General features: G+C 38.2%; 1 protein-coding gene across 1 annotated transcript in view; it reads left to right on the plus strand.

Moving 5' to 3' along the window:
* Window positions 1-17,883, plus strand: part of ANKRD44 (ankyrin repeat domain 44) — a 158,706-nt gene extending 140,823 nt beyond the window's left edge. The window contains exons 23-28 of the mRNA XM_063318043.1: window positions 1,085-1,168; window positions 2,654-2,799; window positions 4,362-4,444; window positions 6,438-6,520; window positions 6,728-6,819; window positions 15,296-17,883. Coding sequence (XP_063174113.1) covers window positions 1,085-1,168; window positions 2,654-2,799; window positions 4,362-4,444; window positions 6,438-6,520; window positions 6,728-6,819; window positions 15,296-15,564 — 757 coding nt within the window. The 3' untranslated portion in view covers window positions 15,565-17,883. The remainder of the gene's footprint in view (window positions 1-1,084; window positions 1,169-2,653; window positions 2,800-4,361; window positions 4,445-6,437; window positions 6,521-6,727; window positions 6,820-15,295) is intronic.
* Window positions 17,884-24,492: the final 6,609 nt, after the last annotated feature.

Consider the following 24,492-nt stretch of genomic DNA (forward strand, 5'->3'; position numbering starts at 1 on the left):
TTGTGGCTTGGTTGCGGCTGCTAAGTAGCTATGAGAGCAGCATCCCACACTGCCAGAGTTACATGACTAGGAAAGCTATAATAAAAAAACAAATTTTAAACGTGTGTTACCTTGCTTTAAATGAACATCTTTTAAGGAAGCCACTTCATGCATTTCCATTAAAAATCATAGGAGGACTTTGTTTATTTGTTTGTTTATAAATTTATTCACTGCCCATCTCTGCCTCAAGGGAAACATACATTGTTTCTGCCTGTCCAGTTCGACCTGGTAGGCTGGGTATGCTGCGCGTCCCGTCAGCCAGGGAACAGCGGTTGGTGAGGACTAGAAGGCGTGCCTTTTCGACCGTAGCGCCTGCCCTCCGGAATATTCTCCCTGCAGAGATCAGGATGTCCCCGACCCTGTTGGCCTTTCATAAGGCTGTGAAGACCTGGTTATGTGCCAGGTCCTGGGGCCCCGAGTATGTGAATGGCCCTGTTTCTTGGTTATATTAACATCCATGCATTGCTTACTTGGTGGCCATGTATGTATGTATGTATGTATGTATATATATATATTGTTTTAATTGAAATTGTTTTAATTGTTTTATAGTTTTTATTGTTGTAAGCTGCTCAGAGTCACTTGCTGAGGTGGGCGGCTATAGAAATTGAATAAATAAATAATTATGTAATACGTGTAAAGTGAATGTACAGAGAAGGAAGTAGGAATGTGGCCTCCTTCGTTTTTTGATTCCCCCTCTGATCCCATATGCATTCATCGTAACTTCTGAAAAAACCGATGGAGTATGGTGTGTATGCATTAGTGGTTCCTTGTTCACCCATGTGAACTTATATACAGTTCTAAGAAGAAGAATATGTAAGGGTCAATGAACCAGTTCAGCCATGATTTATATATCGTATCTTTCAAACTATGCTATGGACAGAGCTGGCTATAAATCCAGGCTATCAAAGTTCTAGACTGAGGTGTAATGGCAAACCTGTACTGAAATTCAACCCAGGGAAAGGATGTCCAAATATGCTATCAAATTAATGGAATAAATTACATTAAATGAAAAGGTATCATTCCAATATGCTTTTTCCCTTAACAGAATAAATGATCATGAAAATTGTGCTTCACTACTCATTGGGGCATTTGGCGCTGGCATTGTCAATTGTAAAGATGAAAAAGGAAGGTAAGAATTACTTGGATGAAGTGTTATTTACTTTCATTTAAAAAAAAACGGAGACAGTGGTTTGTATCATACTGATATTAATCTGTTAAAGGAAACCTCTTTCATCTGTCAGTAAACTGGAAAGAAAAACCATTTTGAAGGATGTTTCCTCCCTATTGAGCACCCCACTTACATTGTTCTAAAGCAGCGTTTCTCGACCTTGGCAGCTTGAAGAGGTGTGGACTTCAACTCCCAGAATTCCCCAGCCATGCTGGCTGGGGAATTCTGGGAGTTGAAGTCCATACCTCTTCAAGTTGCCAAGGTTGAGAAACTGTCTGGATATAGGGCAAGAACCACGCTGAGTCAGAAACTGTATTCTAGTATTTATTGTTCTAGCCTCATAGAATCCAGCTAAACTGAAACAGAACTAGCAAACTCTAGTGGAAAACCCCCAAAACACTAAGGCAGTTCTTTTCTTATTGTCCTGGCTGGAAGCCCAATGGATTCCACACTGCGGGTGCGCTTTTCTCCCTGAAGAGGGCCCCCTCTTTCTTTGCCAGCAACCTCCATTACAGAAACATTGTTAAGAGTCACCCAACCCTCCAAAGAGGATTGTTAGAGGGAATAAAAGAAAGGGGTGTCCCCATTCCACTATTAAAGATTTCCACCAGGTCAAAAATATTTCCTTCAGTGAAGAGTGTTGGCAGAGTGCTAGAAAAGCCTTTGGCCCAGGAGAGATCAGAAAAGTCACACACCAGGCATTTCTATAAAAATAATTTTATTTACAGAAAGCAAACATATTTACAGGCTCTCAGTGAGAGCTGCTTAACTCTCTACATGCCTACACAGAAGGGAAACTGAAACTAAAACAAGTCCAGGCAAGTTCTTCCCCCCAGGTGCAGAAATTATCATCCGAAAAGAGGACAATTAAATTCAACCTCTTCACCTGGCCAAAATGATTAGTTACCATAGTAACCTTACTCTGTAGTAGAAAACATATTAACAAAGAGATATGAAATTGATTGCATCTGATGGGTTGAAATACAACTACTGAACTCTTAAAAAGCTGGGGTTACTGATTTCATAGATAATCAGTGCCTAACTCAGCTAAAACCAAGCGTTGACTGCCTTAATAAACAAATCTTCACTGAAATTTTGTAACAAAGCTTTCTCAGTTACGGCTCCTCACTTTTGGAATGCCCTGCACCTTTCATTTTATAAGGCTTGTGCTCTTCTCCTTTTAAGCAATTATTAGATACCTATCCATTTTCTTTAGGATTTGAAGGAATCTGATTTGTGTCGCTATTGAACATTCTTGTTTTATTATGGCTTTTATTCTGGCTGAGTTTGGTTTGACCTTTGAATAATATTTTATTATTTTAAATAATAATATATTTTCTCCTGAAATATTAGATTAAGAGATGGATTAGAAATAAATAAAAATCAATGGTATTAGTAATAAATAACTCAAATACCCAAACGTTTCTGTGTTCCATTTTTTCCTAGAACTCCACTTCATGCAGCAGCCTTCGCTGATCATGTGGAATGCTTGCAGCTCCTTTTAAGTCACAATGCACAAGTAAATGCTGCAGATAATTCAGGGAAAACTCCACTTACCATCGCTGCTGAAAAAGGGCATGTAGGGACTGTAGGTAAGGAGCTGCTTACTAGGAACTGAACAAAATTAATGCCATTATATAGTTCTCCTAATGTATTATATATCTGTTGGGTAAGAAAAAGCCATCTGTATTGCTTCTCTTCATGACACCTGAGGATCTTTCAAACTTCATTTCTTTGCTAAGGTTTTCAGTAGAGTGGTTTGTTACTGGGTGGAATGCATGTAAAGGGTTAACTGGCAACTTCCTTAGAAGAAGGGCAGGCCAGTGGAAGACTAAGAGAACTTCAAGAGGAAAGGAAGGAAGACAGGAGAGGAGCTGTGCCAGCTGGAGGGAAAGGAAAAGAAAAGGAGATAACCAGTATATAGGGAAGGAAAAAGAAATACCGGAAGGTCTTCTGACAAACCAAACAACCATTCTGATTCTGTAAATAAAGCATAGAGGAGGAACTTACTGATGTGCTGTTCAAAAGAATACACACACAGGTACGTGTATTATGCTATTCCTTTTCAGAATAAGCAACAGTAAGCAAAGCACAAAAAGATTGAGAAGTAGCAAGTAGAAGAGAGCAAATAAGTGAAAAGAAAATGAAATCTAAATAAATCTAGTTTACACTAACTTGATTTCTCTGTACGTTTCCATATCTTTCTATCCTTGCTTCTACCATGCCCACATATCAGTTCAAACACGTTCTTTAAACTTGTCCTCTCTCTCTCTTTAGGATCTCCTCCACTCACAGCCATATCTTCCTCCATTTTCTCCTTCCTTTCATCCCATTCCCTATTTCTTTAGATATTCGTTTTGCGATTCAGTCCTTACTAATTTTTTCTATATGGCCAAACCACTCAATGTACTTTTTTCATACTGGCCATTCACTTTTGTATTCAGTCCACATTCATTTATCCATCACCCATAGGTCATAACAACAGTATGAGAACTCTTCATTATTTTGTAATGGTGGCAGTGAGATACTAACAATATTTATTTTATCTCTAAAACCAATTTAGAAGAAATTATGTCACATATAAATTATGTGAACAACATACAGACTTAGGAATGTTCACAATTCAGAAAACACTACATATGGAACACAAATGTATTGTTTGCACGACTGAATTTGTCCATTTCAGATGACTTTGGACTGTTTTACAAAACTAAAACCACAGTACCAAATAACCATAGCAAAAAAAAATAGTGACCAAAACCCTCCATCCATATTCTTCACAATACCTGGGGCCCATTCATCCTTCTAACTCAGTGGCAATACATGATCCAGACAATATCATTCTCCATTTGTGATCCTACCATCTTTTCCCACAATTTATCCCAGCATTTTTCATGTTGCAAAAAATCAATTAAAAAGGGAAATGTAGAATAACTGCACCATGCTTTTTGAATAGTAGCACTAAAAGCCCTTTGTCTGGGAAAAAAACATTGTTTATGCTGCTACTTTATTGAGTTTTGCTTAGATCTCTTTTATTACAGTTTTGTTTTTCTTACTAATTTTATTATGTGAACTTCATCTGAAGAGTCTGCAGATACTGGAATTGGTATTATGAATGTAATGTTATGGAATATTTTGTTTTTTGATATCTTAGATTTTTTGGTGAACAGTGCTAACGCTGATCTAACCTTGACGGATAAGGACTTGAATACATCCTTGCACTTGGCTAGCAGTAAAGTATGTTTAAAACCGTATATGGTTGTGTTTGTATCAGCACATCTCCAGGGCTTTACAAAGCAAGTCAGATACTGGCACTTGTGTTAGAGTAAACATTTCCCATGTAAATTAGGTTCTATATGAAATGGTGTAGAGCACAAAGTGTATGGTTATGTAGTGAGTCTTTTAATGTATCATACAACTTGCAGCAACCAATACATCCTAGTATCAGTCTGTACTTTTTCTGAAAGTGATAATAGTTTTAAAATCTTTATATTATAATACTGTGCATGAAGCTGAGTAAAATTATGGTGAGGAAACAGCTTGTTTAAAATAAATCCAAAGCTCCAAAACATTCAACAAAATTTGCCCTTTATTATTGAAAAGTTCATTTTTATTGTTTGTACAGGTAGTCCTCACTTAGGGACCAACAACTCCATTATGACCGTGATTTGCGATTTTACTTCCGCCTTCCCTGTTAACTCTACTTGTTGCAAGCCAGTTGTGAAGCACACAAATGGCGATCTCAAGACCGCGGAAGGCTGTGACAGTTGTAAATCCGGATTGGTCACAAGGCCTTTTTTTTTAACCCCACTGTAACTTCAAATGGTCGTTAAACGAGGTAGCTGGTAAGCAAGGACTACCTGTATATTATATGCCCTGGAAATGGCAATGCTGAAATCCCACAGTCCTGTGCCATGCTGATTGATGCTAACAAGACCTGAAGTCCACATAGTGCATCCCACATTCTAATAGCAAGCCATTTTATTTTTTAGTTAGTTTAAATATCACAAGAAGCCTGGGGTGACTCCACACTTTGCAGTAATATAAATGGAGTTAATCAAAGGGGAAGGGAGATCTAAAAGAGCCCTGTGAGAACTACTCCTGCTCTTGGTTATGAAATACTCAGTGAATGGGGTGGGATGGGCTAAGAGAAAGAGACAAGGAGAGGAAAAACAGAATGCTGGATTTTGGGAAAGAGCGTCATTGGCTTGTCTACTAGCAAAGAGCCCCATAATACTTTTTTTTACTGAAGGTTCCATTGGTGCTTAGAATACAGTTTCTTAGCTTTGCTGTATTTGAAGTTATAGACTTTGCTTGCTCTTTGTTAGTTCTGAAAATCTCTCATTTCAGTAGGAACTCATAACAAGCCATGATAGCTTTTTCCCATACATAAATTTACTTATCAGCTCCTCCCAGTCTTCACTACTATATTCTTAATGGAAATAATCCTGCTGTGAGTGAATGGCAGTCACCCTGTCTTATCCTAGGGAAATCCTGTTTTTTTTTTTTTTTATGATTTTATGGTTATGATTTCATAGTTACTGGTTTTGTTGTTGTGAGCTGCCCAGAGTTGTGTTTAAGATGGGTGCCCAGAGAATATTTTAAATAAATAAAAAGCCAGCTTGACGGCAGCCTCTTTACAGTTCTTGGACGTTCTTTTAATCAGCCATTACCGAGCCAAACAATCAACAGTAAGAAGGATGACAGAGAAAGTTTAGAGAGCAAGGAGAACTCTCTAAACCTGGAGAACAATTTATGCCACTTTCTCCTTTGCTTGAATATCATGACTTGCTGTAACTGATTGTATCCCCCATCTGTAGTGTGATGGCTTTGGCTAAGTCGAGAACAGAAGAAAAGTGACTAAGATGCATACAGTAACTATGGACATTTAGGAAGCTTGGACTAGCCAGGTGGCCTTTCAGTACTTTTCATTTCTTCTATTGGTAGAACTTCTGGCTTGGGTGTCTCCCCCACTGCCCCCCACACAGACAAACAGATCACTGTTAGGATGTAGGCAAAGTTGTACTTACTAATAGGTAAAGATCTATCAAAGCATCTCTGTCTTTCATCTTAATACATTTCCATGGTTTTCAGAGGGAAGCCTCTCTTCTCACATCTGCTAGACCTCCTTAATAATTAACCAAGATCAGATTACAAAAAACTATGTGTGATAGAATGTCACATAATATTTAGATAGACAGATAGATGTGTATGTGTGTTTGTTTCCTAGGGTCATGAAAAATGTGCCTTGTTAATACTTGACAAGATACAAGAACAGAGCCTTATTAATGCAAAAAACAATGCATTACAAACGTAAGTATAATTTTAATTAACATTTACTATTTATTTAACAATTTTGGTAACATTAAAGTCTCATATAATTGATACTTTTGCATTTTGCAAATAGAGAGTCCACATAATTTTTAATGTTCTTAAGCACTTGAACAAGCTGTGCATAATATCACAGTAGACTTTTTGAAATTCATCAAACCTACCGAATCTAAATATTACATTTTCTAGACCTCTTCATATTGCTGCACAGAATGGCTTGAAGATGGTAGTTGAGGAATTATTAGCAAAGGGGGCGTGTGTACTGGCAATAGATGAAAATGGTAAGTGAAGATATTCATATTATCATTTGTGAACAATAAATTAGCATCCATTATTCATTACGTATGTCTATGTGTTTCTAAAATATGATGAGGTCATTAATTTCCTAATTGTAAAAATAAAACTTGGGTTATCTACTGAAACTACTTCTGTTTAAAATATATAAAAACAAGCCCCATTATTATTTCGTTTGCATACATTTTGGCAACTATACCTTATATAAAGTAATAACAGAATTTTCTAGTTGTATAAAGACATCAGAACTCTTATATGGAAGAGGGTTGCATTTTAAATGTATTAATGCATTCATTTTATGGAGAGGAAGCAAAGCCTATAACATGATTTTTAACTGTTTCCTCATTCTTTCTGAAGTCCTAACTATTTCCCATTCTGGCCACTCAGTAAGTCACTGCCACCTTGTGGCCTTGGCCAGGTGAAATTTTATACGTTTCCTGCTTCTTGGCCTTTTGGTTAAGACCAAATATAATATATTTATAAATGTTCAAGTAACTTCCATTGAGAATCATTTCCAGTTTTGCCCTCTGAAAAAAATTCAGGCAAATCACCTTTCATTTTGAACTTACATATCTGCTCGTTAGTTGCATTACTTACTTGCAGCTTACATATCTGATCATTAGATAATAATCTTGTAGGAAAACAACAGTAATCTCTGATCAAACATATCTCAGACAGGATCTCATGTGCTTAGCTTTGCAGGCCCAGGGTGCGCTTTGGATGTATTGTAGGTTTCTCATAAATCATTCCTATACTACATTACAAATCATTGAGAGAAGATTAAATGCATTTGGTGTGTAGTGTTTGAAGGGGATTTATATTGAATATGCTGAATGTTCATATGGACGTATGGAAGTCTTAAGTATACACTTAATGTAGCTTTCTTGATCTCGGCCTTTGAGAGCTAGGGATTAACCGTATTAAGTCCTTAATTAAATGTTGACCAGATATCGCGTACCCAAAAGTAAAACACTGACTAGAATCCGAAGATAGAACTGGGCTTGTGAAGAAAAAGCTATAACAAAAAATAGTGGCATGCTTTTATGGGGTCATTGACTCCCTCTTTCCCTACTCATTAAAGAAGAGGTATTTTTCTTAATATTCAAAATGTCCTTAAAATTCTAAAGGCATTTAATAGGGGAAGGAAGGCCCATTATTTTGTGTAAAATACTTTTTATTAAAAATGCAAAGCCAGTGCTTAAACAAATAACTTTGGATTGTGTGATGGCAGTTAAACTTTTAACACACCCACACACAAACCCATCGTCCTTCTCAGTTTTTGGAGGAAGCATTTTTCCCAGCTCTATGAAATCTTGAGAACCTCGTGTGGCGCAGAGTGGTAGGCGGCAGTATTGCAACCAAAACTCTCCTCACGACCCAAGTTCGATCCCAGCGGAAGCTGGATTCTTGAGCAGCCAGCTCAGGTCGACTCAGCCTTCCATCCTTCCGAGGTTGGTAAAATGAGCACCCAGCTTGCTGGGGAAGGTGACGACTGGGGAAGGCAGTGGCAAACCACCCCACTCTATAGTCTGCCAAGAGAACGTCACAAAAGTGGTGTCCCCCCAAAGGGTCAGACATGACTTGGTGCTTGCACAGGGGACCTTGCACTTTTTTTCATTTTCATGAAATCTTGAAAAAGACATCTTGAAAGAGAACATTAGTTTCTCTTTCGGCTACTCTGCTTCCTAATAAAAAGCAGTTTGAGGTATAGCATGTAATAGGAAATCCACTGTTTTAAAAAAAAGCAGTAAAAATTGTCACTTGGTGAGCCCAAGTATTTGCACAGATCAAAATTAATTTCTTGGGTAATAGTAACATTTGAAGAGTCTTCTTAACTAGTTTATTCAGTTATTTGTAATCAAGCAAACAGGATATAAGGAACAGTTCAGAGATAGGAGGCCCATGTAGTCCTGCACATTGCAAATATATTTAATTTTATAAAATACCTGGTGGTATTTACCAACATTTGTAAAACTGATTAATTGTAATTGGATTCAAAATACTTTTGGAATCATAATTTTTTGAGAAAAGTTTCTATTGTGAATACATAACATATAATTAATTAGATGTATAGCAACATAATGCTCTTATTTATTTATTCATCATATTATAGGCACCATATAGTAGTTAATACAGGTGGTCCTCACTTAACGACCACTCTTTCAGCAATCATTCAAACTTACAACAGCGCTGAATGAGTGGTACTTACATTGGTTGCAGCATCCTACAGTCACTTGATTGCCATTTGCGACCTTCTTTGCTGGCTTCTTACAAGCAAAGTCAATGGGGAAGCCAGCAGGAGGTCACAAATGGTGACCATGTGACATCCTCACTTAACAACCTGCAGTGATTCGCTTAACGACAGCAACCAGAAATGCTGGCATTTCCATCGCTAAGCAGCACAGTCACATGATGTTGTGCTTTACAACTGCATTGCTTAGCAATGGAAATTCCTGTCCCAATTACCATTGTTAAGTGAAGGCTACCTTATACAAAAGTTTGTTGTTGTTGTTTATTCATTTAGTTGCTTCCAACTCTTTGTGACTTCATGGACCAGCCCACACCAGAGCTTACTGTCGGTCGTCAACACCCCCAGCTCCCCCAGGGACGAGTCCATCACCTCTAGAATATCATCCATCCATCTTGCCCTTGGTCGGCCCCTCTTCCTTTTGCCCTCCACTCTCCCTAGCATCAACATCTTCTCCAGGGTGTCCTGTCTTCTCATTATGTGGCCAAAGTATTTCAGTTTTGCCTTTAATATCGTTCCCTCAAGTGAGCAGTCTGGCTTTATTTCCTGGAGGATGGACTGGTTTGATCTTGCAGTCCAACGCACTCTCAGAATTTTCCTCCAACACATTACTTCCAAAGCATCTATCTTCCCTCACTCAGCCTTCCTTATGGTCCAGCTCTCGCAGCCATATGTTACTACGGGGAACACCATTGCTTTAACTATGCGGACCTTTGTTGTCAGTGTGATGTCTCTGCTCTTAACTATTTTATCAAGATTTGTCATTGCTCTTCTCCCAAGGATTAAGCGACTTCTGATTTCCTGACTGCAGTCAGCATCTGCAGTAATCTTCGCACCTAGAAATACGAAGTCTTTCACTGCTTCTACACTGTCTCCCTCTATTTGCCAGTTATCAATCAAGCTGGTTGCCATAATCTTGGTTTTTTTGAGGTTTAGCTGCAAGCCAGCTTTTGCACTTTCTTCTTTCACCTTCATCATAAGGCTCCTCAGTTCCTCTTTGCTTTCAGCCATCAAAGTGGTATCATCTGCATATCTGAGATGGTTAATGTTTCCTCCAGCGATTTTAACTCCAGCCTTGGATTCCTCAAGCCCAGCATGTCGCATGATGTGTTCTGCGTACAAGTTGAATAGGTAGGGTGAGAGTATACAGCCCTGCCGTGCTCCTTTCCCAATCTTAAACCAGTCCGTTGTTCCATGGTCTGTTCTTACTGTTGCTACTTGGTCGTTATACAGATTCTTCAGGAGGCATACAGGATGACTTGGTATCCCCATACCGCTAAGAACTTGCCACAATTTGTTCTGGTCCACACAGTCAAAGGCTTTAGAATAGTCAATAAAACAGAACTAGATGTTTTTCCGAAACTCCCTGGCTTTTTCCATTATCCAGCGGATATTGGCAATTTGGTCCCTAGTTCCTCTGCCTTTTCTAAACCAAGTTTGTACATCTGGCAGTTCTCGCTCCATGAATTGCTGAAGTCTCCCTTGCAGGATCTTGAGCATTACCTTACTGGCATGTGAAATAACTGCCACTGTTCGATAGTTTGAACATTCTTTAGTGTTTCCCTTTTTTGGTATGGGGATATAAGTTGATTTTTCCCAATCTGATGGCCATTCTTGTGTTTTCCAAATTTGCTGGCATATAGCATGCATTACCTTGACAGCATCATCTTGCAAGATTTTGAACAGTTCAGCTGGGATGCCGTCGTCTCCTGCTGCCTTGTTATTAGCAATGCTTCTTAAGGCCCATTCAACCTCACTCTTCAGGATGTCTGGCTCTAGCTCACTGACCACACCGTCAAAGCTATCCCCGATATTGTTATCCTTCCTATACAGGTCTTCTGTATATTCTTGCCACCTTTTCTTGATCTCTTCTTCTTCTGTTAGGTCCTTGCCATTTTTGTTTTTGATCATACCCATTTTGGCCTGGAATTTACCTCCGATGTTTCTAATTTTCTGGAAGAGGTCTCTTGTCCTTCCTATTCTATTGTCTTCTTCCACTTCCACGCATTGCTTGTTTAAAAATAATTCCTTATCTCTTCTGGCTAACCTCTGGAATTTTGCATTTAATTGGGCATATCTCCCCCTATCACTGTTGCCTTTTGCTTTCCTTCTTTCTTGGGCTACTTCTAGTGTCTCAGCAGACAGCCATTTTGCCTTCTTGGTTTTCTCTTTCTTTGGGATGTATTTTGTTGCCGCCTCCTGAACAATGTTGCGAACTTCTGTCCAGAGTTCTTCCGGGACCCTATCTACTAAGTCCAGTCTCTTAAATCGATTCTTCACCTCCACTGCATATTCCTGAGGAATATTAGTGAGCTCATATCTAGCTGATCTGTGGGTCTTCCCTAATCTCTTTAGTCTGATCCTAAATTGTGCAAGAAGAAGTTCGTGATCGGAACTACAGTCAGCTCCAGGTCTTGTTTTTACCGACTGTATAGATGTCCACCACCTTTGGCTGCAAAGGATGTAGTCAATCTGATTTTGATGTTGTCCATCTGGTGAAGTCCATGTATAAAGCCGTCTCTTCGGTTGTTGGGAGAGAGTGTTTGTTATGCAGAGTGAGTTGACTTGACAAAATTCTATCAGCCTATGTCCTGCTTCGTTTTGTTCTCACAGGCCAAGCTTACCTGTAATTCCAGGTGTCATTTGACTGCCCACCTTAGCATTCCAGTCTCCCGTGATTAAAATAACATCTCTTTTAGGCGTGTTGTCCAGTAGGTGCTGCAGATCCTCATAGAACTGCTCTACTTCAGCTTCTTCAGCATCTGTGGTTGGGGCGTATATTTGGATCACTGTGATGTTAGATGGCTTGCCCTGAATTCGAATTGAGATCATTCTGCCGTTTTTTGGATTGTATCCAAGCACTGCTTTAGCCATTTTACTATTAATTATGAAGGCTACTCCATTTCTTCTGTGGTCCTCTTGTCCACAGTAGTAGATCTGGTGGTCACTTGATGTGAAGTGGCCCATTCCAGTCCATTTCAGTTCACTGACGCCCAGAATGTCTATCTTTAATCTTGATATCTCACCAGTAACCACATCCAATTTGCCCTGGCTCATAGATCTTACATTCCAGGTTCCAGTGGTGTGTTGATCCTTAGAACATCGGATTCGCCGTTCACCACCAGCACCGTCGGCCGCTAGCCGTCCTTTCGGCTTTGAGCTAGCTGTGTCATCACGTCTGGGGCTAGTTGAACTCATCCTCTGTTCCTCCCCAGTAGCATTTTGACCATCTTCCGACCTGGGGGTCTCATCTTCCGATGGTATACCGACATATCTCTGGTTGTACTGATCCATTTAGTTTTCACGGCAAGAATACCGGGGTGGGTTGCCATTACAAAAGTACTTTTGTAAAATTGCACACCTCTACCCAGTGGTTTGCTGAAAAATGTGTAACAAATCCCAGGGTTGACACCAATTGAAGGGGAAAAAATCCCCAGATCCAATATACAAGTGGAAACCATACAATCAGGTTCAGCCAAGTTTATTGAACTGCACAGGGTACAGAATACAGGTTCTGCCCACTAATAGGGGGCAAGGCGAAAACTTATGTAGTGATCTTTACAATAGCAACAGAACCCGTCCTCCTAGCAACTCTTCATTCCTAGTCCTGATTCCGTCTATTCAGTAAGCTTTGATTAACAATCAGGAGTCGACTTCCTTATTTCAGTAGCCATTCCCTGAGGCTGCATTTCCAGCCACTGAGTAAGCTATTTGTAATTGTGTGTGCTTTTAAGCTTTTTACTAAGCATTTTAAGCATTAAACCATATCCAAAGCCGTTTTGTTATGCCAGGCTGATTCTCTGGTTAATTTTCACCTTCACTCTGCTGGCTCCATTGTTGTTGCTGTGCCACACTGCGATCCGTCAAACGGTGATTGGCACCCTAGGCATAGCAGGTCAGTTCTGCTCTCAACCAGTTCACAGAATTCCATAAAATTTAATAATCAGCTCTTGCAAGCTGGCTCTAGCATACCACTGCCCCTACCATACAATTCCAAGGAATTATACTTAGGAAGTACTGGATTTTTTGTCAGCAAGGGGCCAAATCAAAAAACTCTGGCTAGATTGGGCAGCTGCAAAGAGTTGGCAAAGAGCCACACATCCAGACTATTTTCACAATCCTGAGATCATGCTGTAGCAGCAATGATACTAGCTTATACTGTCTGTCTACCGCAGCAGTTAACATCTCTCAAAGCCTCACAGACAATATGGCTGGGAAAGGCTGAGCGTATCCAGCGTAAGACATATATTCCAGTAGGCATTGTGCATGCACATTTGTTGCTCTGCTATTGTGAAATACATCTAGTGTTGCTGCTCTTGCTTTCCTTGACTGGGAAGGGAGCAGAGCAGTAGTGATTGGCAGCCAGTGGATGGTGCAAAGAAGAGGATATGCCAGATGGCTGCCCTGTGTCCCCTACATTAGCCTGCCACCTTCTGTGGTGGCAGGTGCTGTCTTGTCAGTTTTGAAGTAAGCTCAACTACCTTTCCAGTTAACATTCTGCATGAAATAGGGTAGGGCACTGTGTCCTTTATTTCAGATAGAAGCTTTTGAGCCGTTTATGTATCTAGGTACAGTAATTGAATTAGAATGGAACCGTAATTGCATCTATATGGTTTCAGACGTATTCTGAAGCTTCCTTTCGTAGCAAATAGAAAACATCCACTAAGTAATAACTTAAAGCTGCATGGAAGTCCATATTCTAAATAAATGATTATTATAACTACAGATCGGCATCCATATGAATTTCCATATTAAGTGTATGTGTGTAAAGGGAATCCACCAATAGCAGAGTTGGGGTTTTTTTTCAGTAAATATGTAGTTTATGGACATCTCTTGTAGTATCACAGCATGTTGATGGTTTGCTAAATGCTCTGATTTTTAAAAAAATCGTATCTCAAACAGACAATCCAGCATTTAGTGGACCACAATAATCATTGGAATATTGACTGTTGATTGCCCATAGCATTTGTGTTTCATCTTCATTCATTGGGTCAGTGAAATGTAATGAACCTGATTTCCTCCTGGGCCGGTGTATTATTCTCCCCATTTCCTGCCTAGCAACACAGAGCTCTGAAATGTTCATCAGCTTCAGCAAGCACAGTTTAAACTAATATTAAGCATTGCTTTGGAGAACCATAATTAACCAAGAACAGAAGTGAAAGCTTTCGAGCTCCTGGATATATGGAAGAAAGAGACTTAACTGGGAAGCTAATCTCATTCATACTGTTTAATCTAAGGAGAATATTGCTTATGCAGAAAAATATCCATGTCTTTTTCTATGACTTATTATTATTGCTATTACTACTACTACATTATTTCTGCTCTGTGAGGAAAGACATGGAGCCTCCTTCTCACTGCACAGTGCAGAAACTTGTGAACAGGCTTTTAAGAAAGATACATGCGTGTGTGTGTGTTTATGTGTGTGCGTGTGTGTGTGTTCACATCCAGTTGCTCTGATGCTGTTTGAGATGGGATATCTGTCAAGCTCCCCTGCTATTCTGGAAGCATATAAGCAGAAGGAAAGAAGTGGCCACTTTCCTGAGATCATTTACCTTTCACTTTCCCCGTGAGATAAGGCAACATTGCTTTTTCTACAGAGAGGGACCCAGCTGTCACATTTTAATAAACATGGTTGAATTTAGCTAAAATTGAACATTTGGTTTATTTATTGTAGGTTACCAATATTTTACTTCCTAACAGAAAATATTGCAGAATTAATCATCCACGATATTAATGTTAATCAGATTATTATTTTTGTAAAAAATATAATAATCTATATTTTTAATAATCTATAATTTTTTTCTTAAATGTTACAGTTACTTCTGAATGAAAGCCATTGTTCTCAAAATAACTCTTACATGAACTTCTATCCTGTGATTTAAGTCTAACAGTGTCTTGGTTCATATTGATTCACATTGTCCTCCAGGAGCGTGGTCTACCTGTTTTTATTTCATTTTTTTTGGGAGGTTTTAAGTTGCCTTTTGCTTTTTAATTAAATAGTGCTTGTTATGATCATATTGGCTTAAAACCACTTTGTGAATTACGTACCTTCCCAGCATGTCTAATTTTAAAAGTAACACTGGCTTGTCTGCTGTGATTGTGACTAAACATACATCTCCAGGCTATGAGCTCATCTGGAGATGTATCCAAGGAATGCTCAGATCCTTTCCTAGTTCCCCTAGTACTAACCATGCTTTGTCTGCATTTGTGCCCAGGTCATACACCAGCCCTGGCTTGCGCTCCTAACAAAGACGTGGCTGACTGCCTGGCACTCATTTTGGCTACCATGATGCCTTTTTCTCCTTCCAGTACAATGACGCCTCTCAACTTCGTTTCTTTTAAAAAAGACCATATGAGCAGGACTCATCTCTGCAATAGCTCCAATATGAGTAACACCCTTAACTCATATAGTAAACCCTTAAGTAATGATGCAGGAGCAGAAAACGGATACAATGAAAATGATTCTGATTCTGAAACATTTTGACTTTTAACGTTCAGTGCTCCTTTCTTGATTGCATTTGGATTTAATCTGAAATTTCCTTTAGAAACACCTGAATTCCTGAGTTTCGCGTCACCTTCACTTATGAATGAGAATGGCAAAGACTAAAATTTGCCATTAAATAGAGCCTTTTAGAAAATGTGAGGATTTTTTTAGAATGCACTCTAGTTAATGTTCTACTTCCAGCACTACTGTGCTTTCCATAAATTCTAAGGGCTCCTCTGGAAGTCTCTACCTCCTATTATATGAAGAAAAAAGAAGCTGCCTTTTTCTGTTTTGACAGCACAAGTAAACAGGGAACTGTTACATTTATATTAATGTGTTAGCTCTATTATACCGCTGATATAAAATCATTTTTCCAGTATAGTGTTTCTAGGTTGTCAGAAGACATTCCCATTTCTAGTATCTCTTGTATAGATATATGGTCTTCATTTTTAGATATCTTTGTTATAAAAACCAAAGGTAAAGCCACAAATTTTGATTTGAACAAATACTGCCAATATCACCACTTTCTGTGGCAATTCAGACTTCTAAATTCATCACAGTACTACACAATAGGTGTTTTTAGAACAATAGGTATTTGCTACTTCCGTTTACAATTTAAAATCTTTAGGGTCAAATCTTGCTTGCCCAGTCACAACATAACCACCTGCAGCTGCAGCAAAGAGATTATTGTAGAGGCAGATGAGATTTGCCGCCTTTTTGTTACCATTTAGCACAAGCACGCATGGTTTATTTGCACTCTCCAAATAGGGATCCTTGGAAACTTGTGTTACCTGTGCTGTCTAGCAATTATTTGTTCTAGGAAAAATCAGTTCTAAATGTAATGCCTAACAAACCTAAATGTGTCACCCTGCCCGTTTGAATTGATTTCTTTGTTATCTTTACGTGTAATGTGATTTTTATCATAAGCATTGTCTGATTTTTTGGAAAGTGTGCAACAATGAGATCAATCAAATTACAATCCTCTGTATTTACTATTGCTGTGCTAAGATGCAAACAGGAGATAAAACCAAAACATAAAGTGTAAAAGTTAAGTAATCATACGGAAGGGAACTGGGTTGTACTAAATAGTCCTGCTGGCATCAGTTTACTTTTTAAACATTTGCATTATGAATATCTACTCCTTCTGCCAAAGCTTCTAGGTCAAACGGACCCTTTTCTTCGCCTGAGAAAGGTGTACAGAAAGAAGAGTGACACTCTTAAAATATAAAGAACTAACCAGCTATACCATGAGGACCAAAAGGCTTCAGAAGACTTTATTATTTTTTTAATAATACAAGGGGGGAAAAAATCAAGTAACTTTTCTAATCACAAATGCACAAAATGTGTTTTCTGTAATTAAGAGTCTTGAGTTATTTCTAGTAGATACTTTGACATTTGTAACCGACGATGATGTGTTGATCACAGTTTATTTTTCCAGACTAGTGTTCATACTGTAATGTTAAATGTGTTTATATTTATTTGAAATGAAACAAGTGCCCAGAAAAATTGACCATGGTTTGTCCTCCTTCTTAGTTCTTTTATGTATTATTAGCTATAAGCAAATTTAGTATGCTGAGCTTGATGGAACAAATGGGCACAGTTATAGTTTCCAGCTCTTACTCAGCAAGCTGGGAATAGCTTCAAAAGCCAAGTGCCATTCATGCACACTTTGTCAAGAGCAGTCGAGGAGTACATTGCATAGTATTTGTTGCCAGAGTAGAGGGGAACATATAAAGGAAAAAAATGTGGGATTTATTCTTTAGGAAGGGGATTTTTAAAAATTTGTCATAGTGCAAAAGGAAAATTATGGAATCAAGAGAGAACTGCCCTTCCTTCTTCATGGAAGCAAAATACCTTTTTACCTGAAACAGAAGCAGTAGACCTTCTACTGCTTTGTTGTCTGTTCTATACAAGTCTTCGAAATAATTTAATACAACCACTCATTGCTATATATCCAAGTATGTTAGAAACAGAATATGTGAATTTATTATTGGGTGATCAGTGCATAATGTGACAAAGGGGATCACAACAGTTTTCCCTGCTACCATCTATAAACAAGGAGATTTGCTGGAAAAGCTTCCATCCTGAGACTGCACCTTCATCGAAGTGGGATATATTTTAATGCTGGGCTGTACAACTGTTCATTGCAAAAAATAGAAATAGACTTCTTGCAATGTAACAGAAGTGTAGAAAATATTTCCAATTTGAAACAGCTGATTCTGCACAATATTGTTCTGAGTTCACTGAAAGTGTTCTGCTGTACCAATATTACAAGAAGCGTTCCAAATTTAAAATGCTTTACGCGTGTCTAACACGTAATCCTTCTAGGAGACTCTTTATTCTCATGCAAGTGACAATGTCTCTCGGATTTCAGCTGCTTTGTAGTTAAACACAGACAAAAAAATGGCTGAGACGAAAAGGTACCACTAAAAACAGACTGAAACTCTTGAGTTGTTCCTTTTTTTTTTTTAACCCCCAGACAGTGTACATATTGAGAGAAAAATTTCCCAGCAAATACTGCTCTAAAGAGATTTTAGGACCTCTGCCATGTTTCTTTTTCAAACCCCCAAAATACCTTAATATCAGAAATTAAATTATCTCTCACAATATAAATAAGCAGAAAGTTATGCACTTCTATTCTAGGAGCATTTACTATCCCAAGTTCTATTTGAATGATTCAGGGTAATAAAATATTCTCCAGTTGTTTTTGATTTGATCCATGATGGTTAACAAAATTCTCTGTCATGACGCTTCCAACCAGGTATTAGGGAAGTTTTTCATACTACAGTTTGCATTCTGTCGGAATGATGAAGTACAAAATAAAAAGAGACTATTTTTCTTAGGAATGCAGGTGTGTAAAAATTGTCACAGACCTCTAATACAGAAAATGGTAACTGGGAGTCTTTAAGAAAAAGGCAATATTTATGCACACATTTTGAAATTGCAATGGTATTTGTACGTTGAGTAGGAACTATATTGTAAGAGGCCCTCGCTAGTTATTGGCTTGATTCCTATTAAATCCTGAGGACGTTAAAACCCGTTAAATACCTGTTAAATCCTGAGGAGTACAGGATGTTCCTTAAAACCCACAATTAAGTTCTACAGTGAGACACTGGGTGCTTCCTGACAGAGAGATCTTAACTTTATCTATAAAAAATAGTTTTACAGCTTAGTTGATTTTTTGAAAAAAAAAATGGAAGAAGAGAGGAAAATATAGGAAGGTCACTGTTTTGGTGATTGCTCAGCAAAAGCTTTGTGTGGAAGTCTGCCAGTGCTGCACAATGCAGTCACAACTTCATGAATGAGCCAACAATTAGAGCACCAGCTTTTATAGGGCATAGCAGCCCAGCTGTAGAGCACTTCAGGAAGTTGTGTGATGTAAGCAGGAGATTACTATATGCTCTAAATGTATTTGGAGAGGGAAATGGCTAATGTAATGCTTGATAATTTCTGCTTGTTAAAATCTCTTCAGTGTTTCTTAAATTTTCTTCTCACAGGACCCCTTCCCTCTTTTAAAAATTATGTATGGGTTATATTTATCGATATTTACCATGTTAAGAATTAAAATTGACACATTTGCTGCCAGTTCCACTTCTCATGATTGTTTCATGGGATTTTAATAGTATATTATTTTTCAGCATAGGCTGGCAAATAATTTTGACTCTGCAGACCCCTAAGCGGGTCTTGGGGGACCCCCAGAAGTCCTAGGACTACACTTTAAGAAACACTGGTATAGAAGAACTGAGGGCATTTCTGCATGAGGTTTGATGCCACACTTGGATCGGGGTGACACTCCTATAATTTCACATCATAGTTTTTGTTAAGTAGCTGAGCCAGTTTATATCCAACTCAGCTGCAGCTCAAGAGGAATCTTTCATTTTCCACTTTTCAGCATGCCACACTAGACTTTAGGGACAGGCTGTTTTCTTGTTGGTGGGAACTCCCACCTCACATTTTCCCACAGCTGATAAGCTGCCGTAGCACTATCATGTCCTTGAACTTCACTGTTGTAGAGATGTGGCTTTGCAGCTCCAGCTTAAATGGCCTGGCTTTCTTGTACGTATTCTCTCACTGTTTCTCTTTCCCTATCCCCTCTTTTTGCTTTTCTAGAAAAAGGAAGTATGGCAAGGAAATGGGGGGTGGGGATAGCACTGGCTTGAATGTCATTTTTGCTACTCCCCTGTTGGTCTAGTAGAAAGAAAGTTAATCAGCTCATGAGTTTTCAGCAGCTGAGTCAGGACAATAATCGGCTGTTGCCAGAATAATTCTGAGTTCATAGAACGGCACAGTGGTTGTGTGGAGGTGCCCTCATCAGTTGTGAGTAACCTGGAGCCTACTTATCAGCTATAGACAATAGTTCGTGTTTTTTAAAAAAAATTAAGAAGCAATGCATTTGATTATAACAGTATAAGCTAGGCAGGAAGACATGAGAGAATCAGAATGACCAAGGAAACAAAATTGACAACCAAACAATCAGGGAAATCAAACTACACTTACAAATCTTTAAGTTTTCCTTCTTAATACTGTAACGTTTTGTAACTGAAGTGGATAGTCTAGAATATTACTAAATATTATTAAACATCACTTGTAACAAAGAACCAATGTTTCCATGTAGAATTGAGTAGAAACGTCTCCCTTTCTTCTTCCTTCTTCTTGTCTGATCATATTGAGCTAGTCACCATGAAATCCACACATACACACACCCTTCTGCAGCCTCCAGCATTCCCACAAAACTTCAGGAGGGTAGGGGTGTACCTTGCAGAGCAAGTTTGGGGAACAGAGGTCAAAGGACAATCCACCTGGCAAGCAGAAATCTTCTAAAGCATTAGGTGTCGTTCACAATACAGTAATCCTCTCACACAAGTGGTTTGATAGGGACTTCTTATATAAATAAATTCCTCCACATGCTATGCTAAAATCCTCTGCCCAGCTATGTGGAAATACAATAGGATATAGTTCTGCGTTCATGTGCTCAGGATCAGACTGCATTGTGTCCCATGTATTTCTTTCCTATCAACAATCCCAGGCCTACTGTCTGTCTTCAAGAGAGAATTGGGCTAAAAGCCCTGGTTATACAATCTTTTGAACGTAATAGGATTTATTTCTGCATAGACCTGCATTCATTTGTAGTGCCATCTTCACAAAAAAATGCTTACGCATCTCTTTTATATGTATTACTTTCATATAAAAGAATAATCAAGTCCATCATAATTAAAAATGGGAGATTTGCAATCAGTCCCACTGGAGTATGGGTTCCATTCTAATTGCTTTCTTACCTAAATGGCAATATGGTTTTGTAGCAGATAAGGTACTGTATTTAAACTATAGTAATAAATATCAGGTATGGCCTGTTTTGATTCGTTAAACCTTTTTTTGTCAAAAGCTAAGCACTCTATTCCACTGAAATCAGTGGTGTTAATTTGATAAAGATTGAGAAGCATGATCTAGAAGGTGAGTAATAACGCATGCACCTCTCTATAGTCATGTTTCTGTGTTAGCAGCTTGTATTCCATCCTTGTGAAACTTCAGCTGCAGGGTTATAATGCATGGCACTTACCCCTTGCTGATCTGTATTGTTTCAAGTGTAAGATAAACTAGCTCAGGGGATATCTGTTATCACTACTAAAAGGACACCATGTTATGTTTTGGTACTATTATAGTAAATCTTTGTATTTAACTATGAATTGAGTAAATTCAATTTCTTGTCTTCTCTGTTTAGAAACTTGATAATGCACCGGAGTTTCATTATGTAAGAAACTTTTAGAGTGCCTTTTTATATTTGTGTATGCTGGATATGTATTGTGAACATGTCTTTCCTTCTTTGAGTCATACTGAAGCAATATAATACCTATATGTTTTCGTTTCAAAGCTTTACTTTAATGCTTTGTCCTTTTTAAAAAATCTATTTGTGTTGACATAAAATTAATATGCTAAATTTGTATAGGAATTGTACACATTTTTTTGAAGTGCTGCAAACACTTTCTTATTACACAAAGCAAACCTTAAGTCAGTGTTATTGGGAAGGGTGTTTTAAAATGGTGACAATCTTGAGCGTGTATTAAATGCAGCTATATGTGTTTGTAATGCAGTGATATACATATTAAAAAGCCAATATCTAATGTTTTGTAGTTTTGTCTGCATATTTTATGCTTTTAGCATGTGCAATATATCTTTACAAACCATGGTGTCATGAATCTGGTGCCAGTGTTACATTTTGTATGAAATATTTGTAATAAACAGTATGAAATATTGTTGAATGGTTTGTTCCTAATTTTTTAAAAATGTAAACTGAATTTTAATTAACCAATGTATTAAATGACATGGTTGTAAAAAATGGATATGAAATATTACTTTGAATCATAGAGTGAGCGTATTCAAGTTTAGTATCTTTTTACTGAATGCTGTATTAATTGTAATGGACTTTCTTAATTGCAAATTAATATTAAAATACATTCAGCTGGATATTTTTACAAATAAATGGGACAAATACCATGGCAACCCCGAGTTCATTCGTCAGTACTTCTACATACATTCAGGCTTCTGAATATCTGTAAACAATAGCAAATACATAACTGCAGAAAAATACTAGTCAATAAAGCTTCCTGAACAGTGCATAAAATGCAGTATAAAAACAATGAATACCTAAAACCGTAAAAATGTAAAGCAACACAATTGTTGTGAATCCCATCAACAAGACTAATAAATCCACAAAATCACACCAGTATAGAACTATACAAGATAATAAAATGGTACACTGAAAGTTATCTATTCATCCAGGTGTTAAACATCTGAAAAATAAAAAGATGTTCTTCTATAGCACAGGTAGACCAAATATGCCCCTGCAGATCTTGAGGAACAGCATTTTCTAGAAACTTCTATCAATTATCATAGCAGGTACAGTTGATTGGAAGTGTACTGTAAGGTTTGAAGGGCTCTGTTGCTTATTCTTGAAGGAGCAGGCATGAATGGAAAAGGGAGTTCTAGAGAAGAACCAAATATGATCCCACAGAAGGCTCTTCTCTGCGTTAGCTAAGATTCTTTCAGTTGAAATTATTTGCACCGCAGATCTGTATGTGACAATTTTTCTGAGAATGCTAGTATTGGAGCAACACATGATCATTGAGTCTGTGACAATAGGGAAACAAATGGCCTATTAATTGAAGTGTGCCTATGTAAGCAACTTTCATCATCAAACTACAGAGTTGCATGAAACAGCTTCGGTAAGTTTCATGTATAACATGTCTTTCTCCACCCTATTGGAGAAAGGCTTTTGTATGGATGTGGCCTGTTCCATACTTCCACATCAAATAGCTGTGCTTAGGTAGTCAACTGTGTACAGAAACCAGGGTCTAGTGTTGTAGTATTTTCAAAATCAGTTATCCAGAAATAAGTCCCAAGAGGAAAGATTAACAATTGACAATTATGAATCATTGTAGAAGAAGGCTCTAGGGTCCTCCATTATAAAACTGATTGCCTAAGAATGAGATAGCATGACATACAACAGGTCTCTTGGAACTTTACCAGCTGGTGTCCAAATCAGACGATTCATCCAGCTGCTTGTCCGTTTATCTACCTGTTTCATTTCTATCGCACCTTTTGTACAGGAGCTCAAGGTGATGTATGTAGTGCTCCCTCCTATTTTTCCCCAGAACCACCACCTTGGAGTTGGGCTGGACCAAAGTCATCTAGCAAGTTTCTATGCCTGAGAATGGAGTAGAACGTGGGTCTCTCTGCTTCTAGTCCAACACTGTAACCATTATACCACCCTGGATGGGAGGTACTATCTAACTGAGGCAACAACCACTTTGGATGTACCCTCCCTATCTTCCTAATGTCTTCTCACTGCTGCTGTCAATCTTCTTACCAGCCTGTCTGGCCCCCATTTTCTATTGTATGTTTTACCACAATTGTAGTTTATTTGTTTATTTATTTATTTGTTATTCAAATTTTGTTACCGCCCATCTCCCCCAAAAGAGGGACTCTGGGCGGTTTACAATAAAATTAATGCTATAACAACATTAAAATCCCATAAAAAGAAAAACAAGTTACAAATATAAAATACAATATAAATAAATATAGAATCCAAGTGGCTATAAAAATTCCAATCTGGTGGGAGGGGCTCTAAGGTGAGAGCCACCCCCAAGAATGGCTACCCACCTTCCCACCCCAAGTGAGATGGCAGAACCAAGTCTTCAGGGCCTTCTGGAAGGTCAGGAGTGAAGGGGCCTGCCTCACCTCCGGGGGCAAGATTGTATGTTTTATTCCGTTTAGTGCAGAATGACAAAAGTTGACATGCAACATCAACAAACAACTGGTTTGTGTGAGTTGGACCAAAAGAGCAAGATAACATCCCTGCAGAGGTCCTTTTCATTAGAAGCTTGACCTGGAACTATGACATCATATTTCTGAGAGAAATGTGTGTAAAAAGGAAATTAAGAGCTGGAGAGGTTTCAAATATATCCTAAAACAATCCCCAATGAGATCAGAGTTGAAATGAGAGGGATTTAGCTGTTCTTATTTCCAATTAGGTCTAAGCTACAAGTAATATACTATCACTTTGCAATTCTCTAGCCCTGACTATAGAATTAAAAATGGAGGGAAACAGTCACATAACTGTTAAAGTTTATTTCTTCTCAGAGTGGCTACTAATTAAAGTAAATATTTTGTGGGATAAATTTGAAAACCGTGTTAACAAGCTAACAGGGAGTATCCAGTGCTTGCTTACATTATAACAGGATTTCAGTACCAGAATATAGCAAAACAATGAATCCCTTTACATGTAATTTGAGAATCCTCCACTAGGGAAGAAAGTAGATGTGGAATCAGCCATACTGCTCTAAATATAAAGGGACTTTGATAGGTAGCACTTGGACCAGATAATTATGCAGATGAATTTATATGGCATGGCATGATGGAGGGGGACCAGGA

Source organism: Candoia aspera, chromosome 1 (genome assembly GCF_035149785.1).
Source record: "Candoia aspera isolate rCanAsp1 chromosome 1, rCanAsp1.hap2, whole genome shotgun sequence".
Classification (NCBI taxonomy): Eukaryota; Metazoa; Chordata; class Lepidosauria; order Squamata; family Boidae; genus Candoia; species Candoia aspera.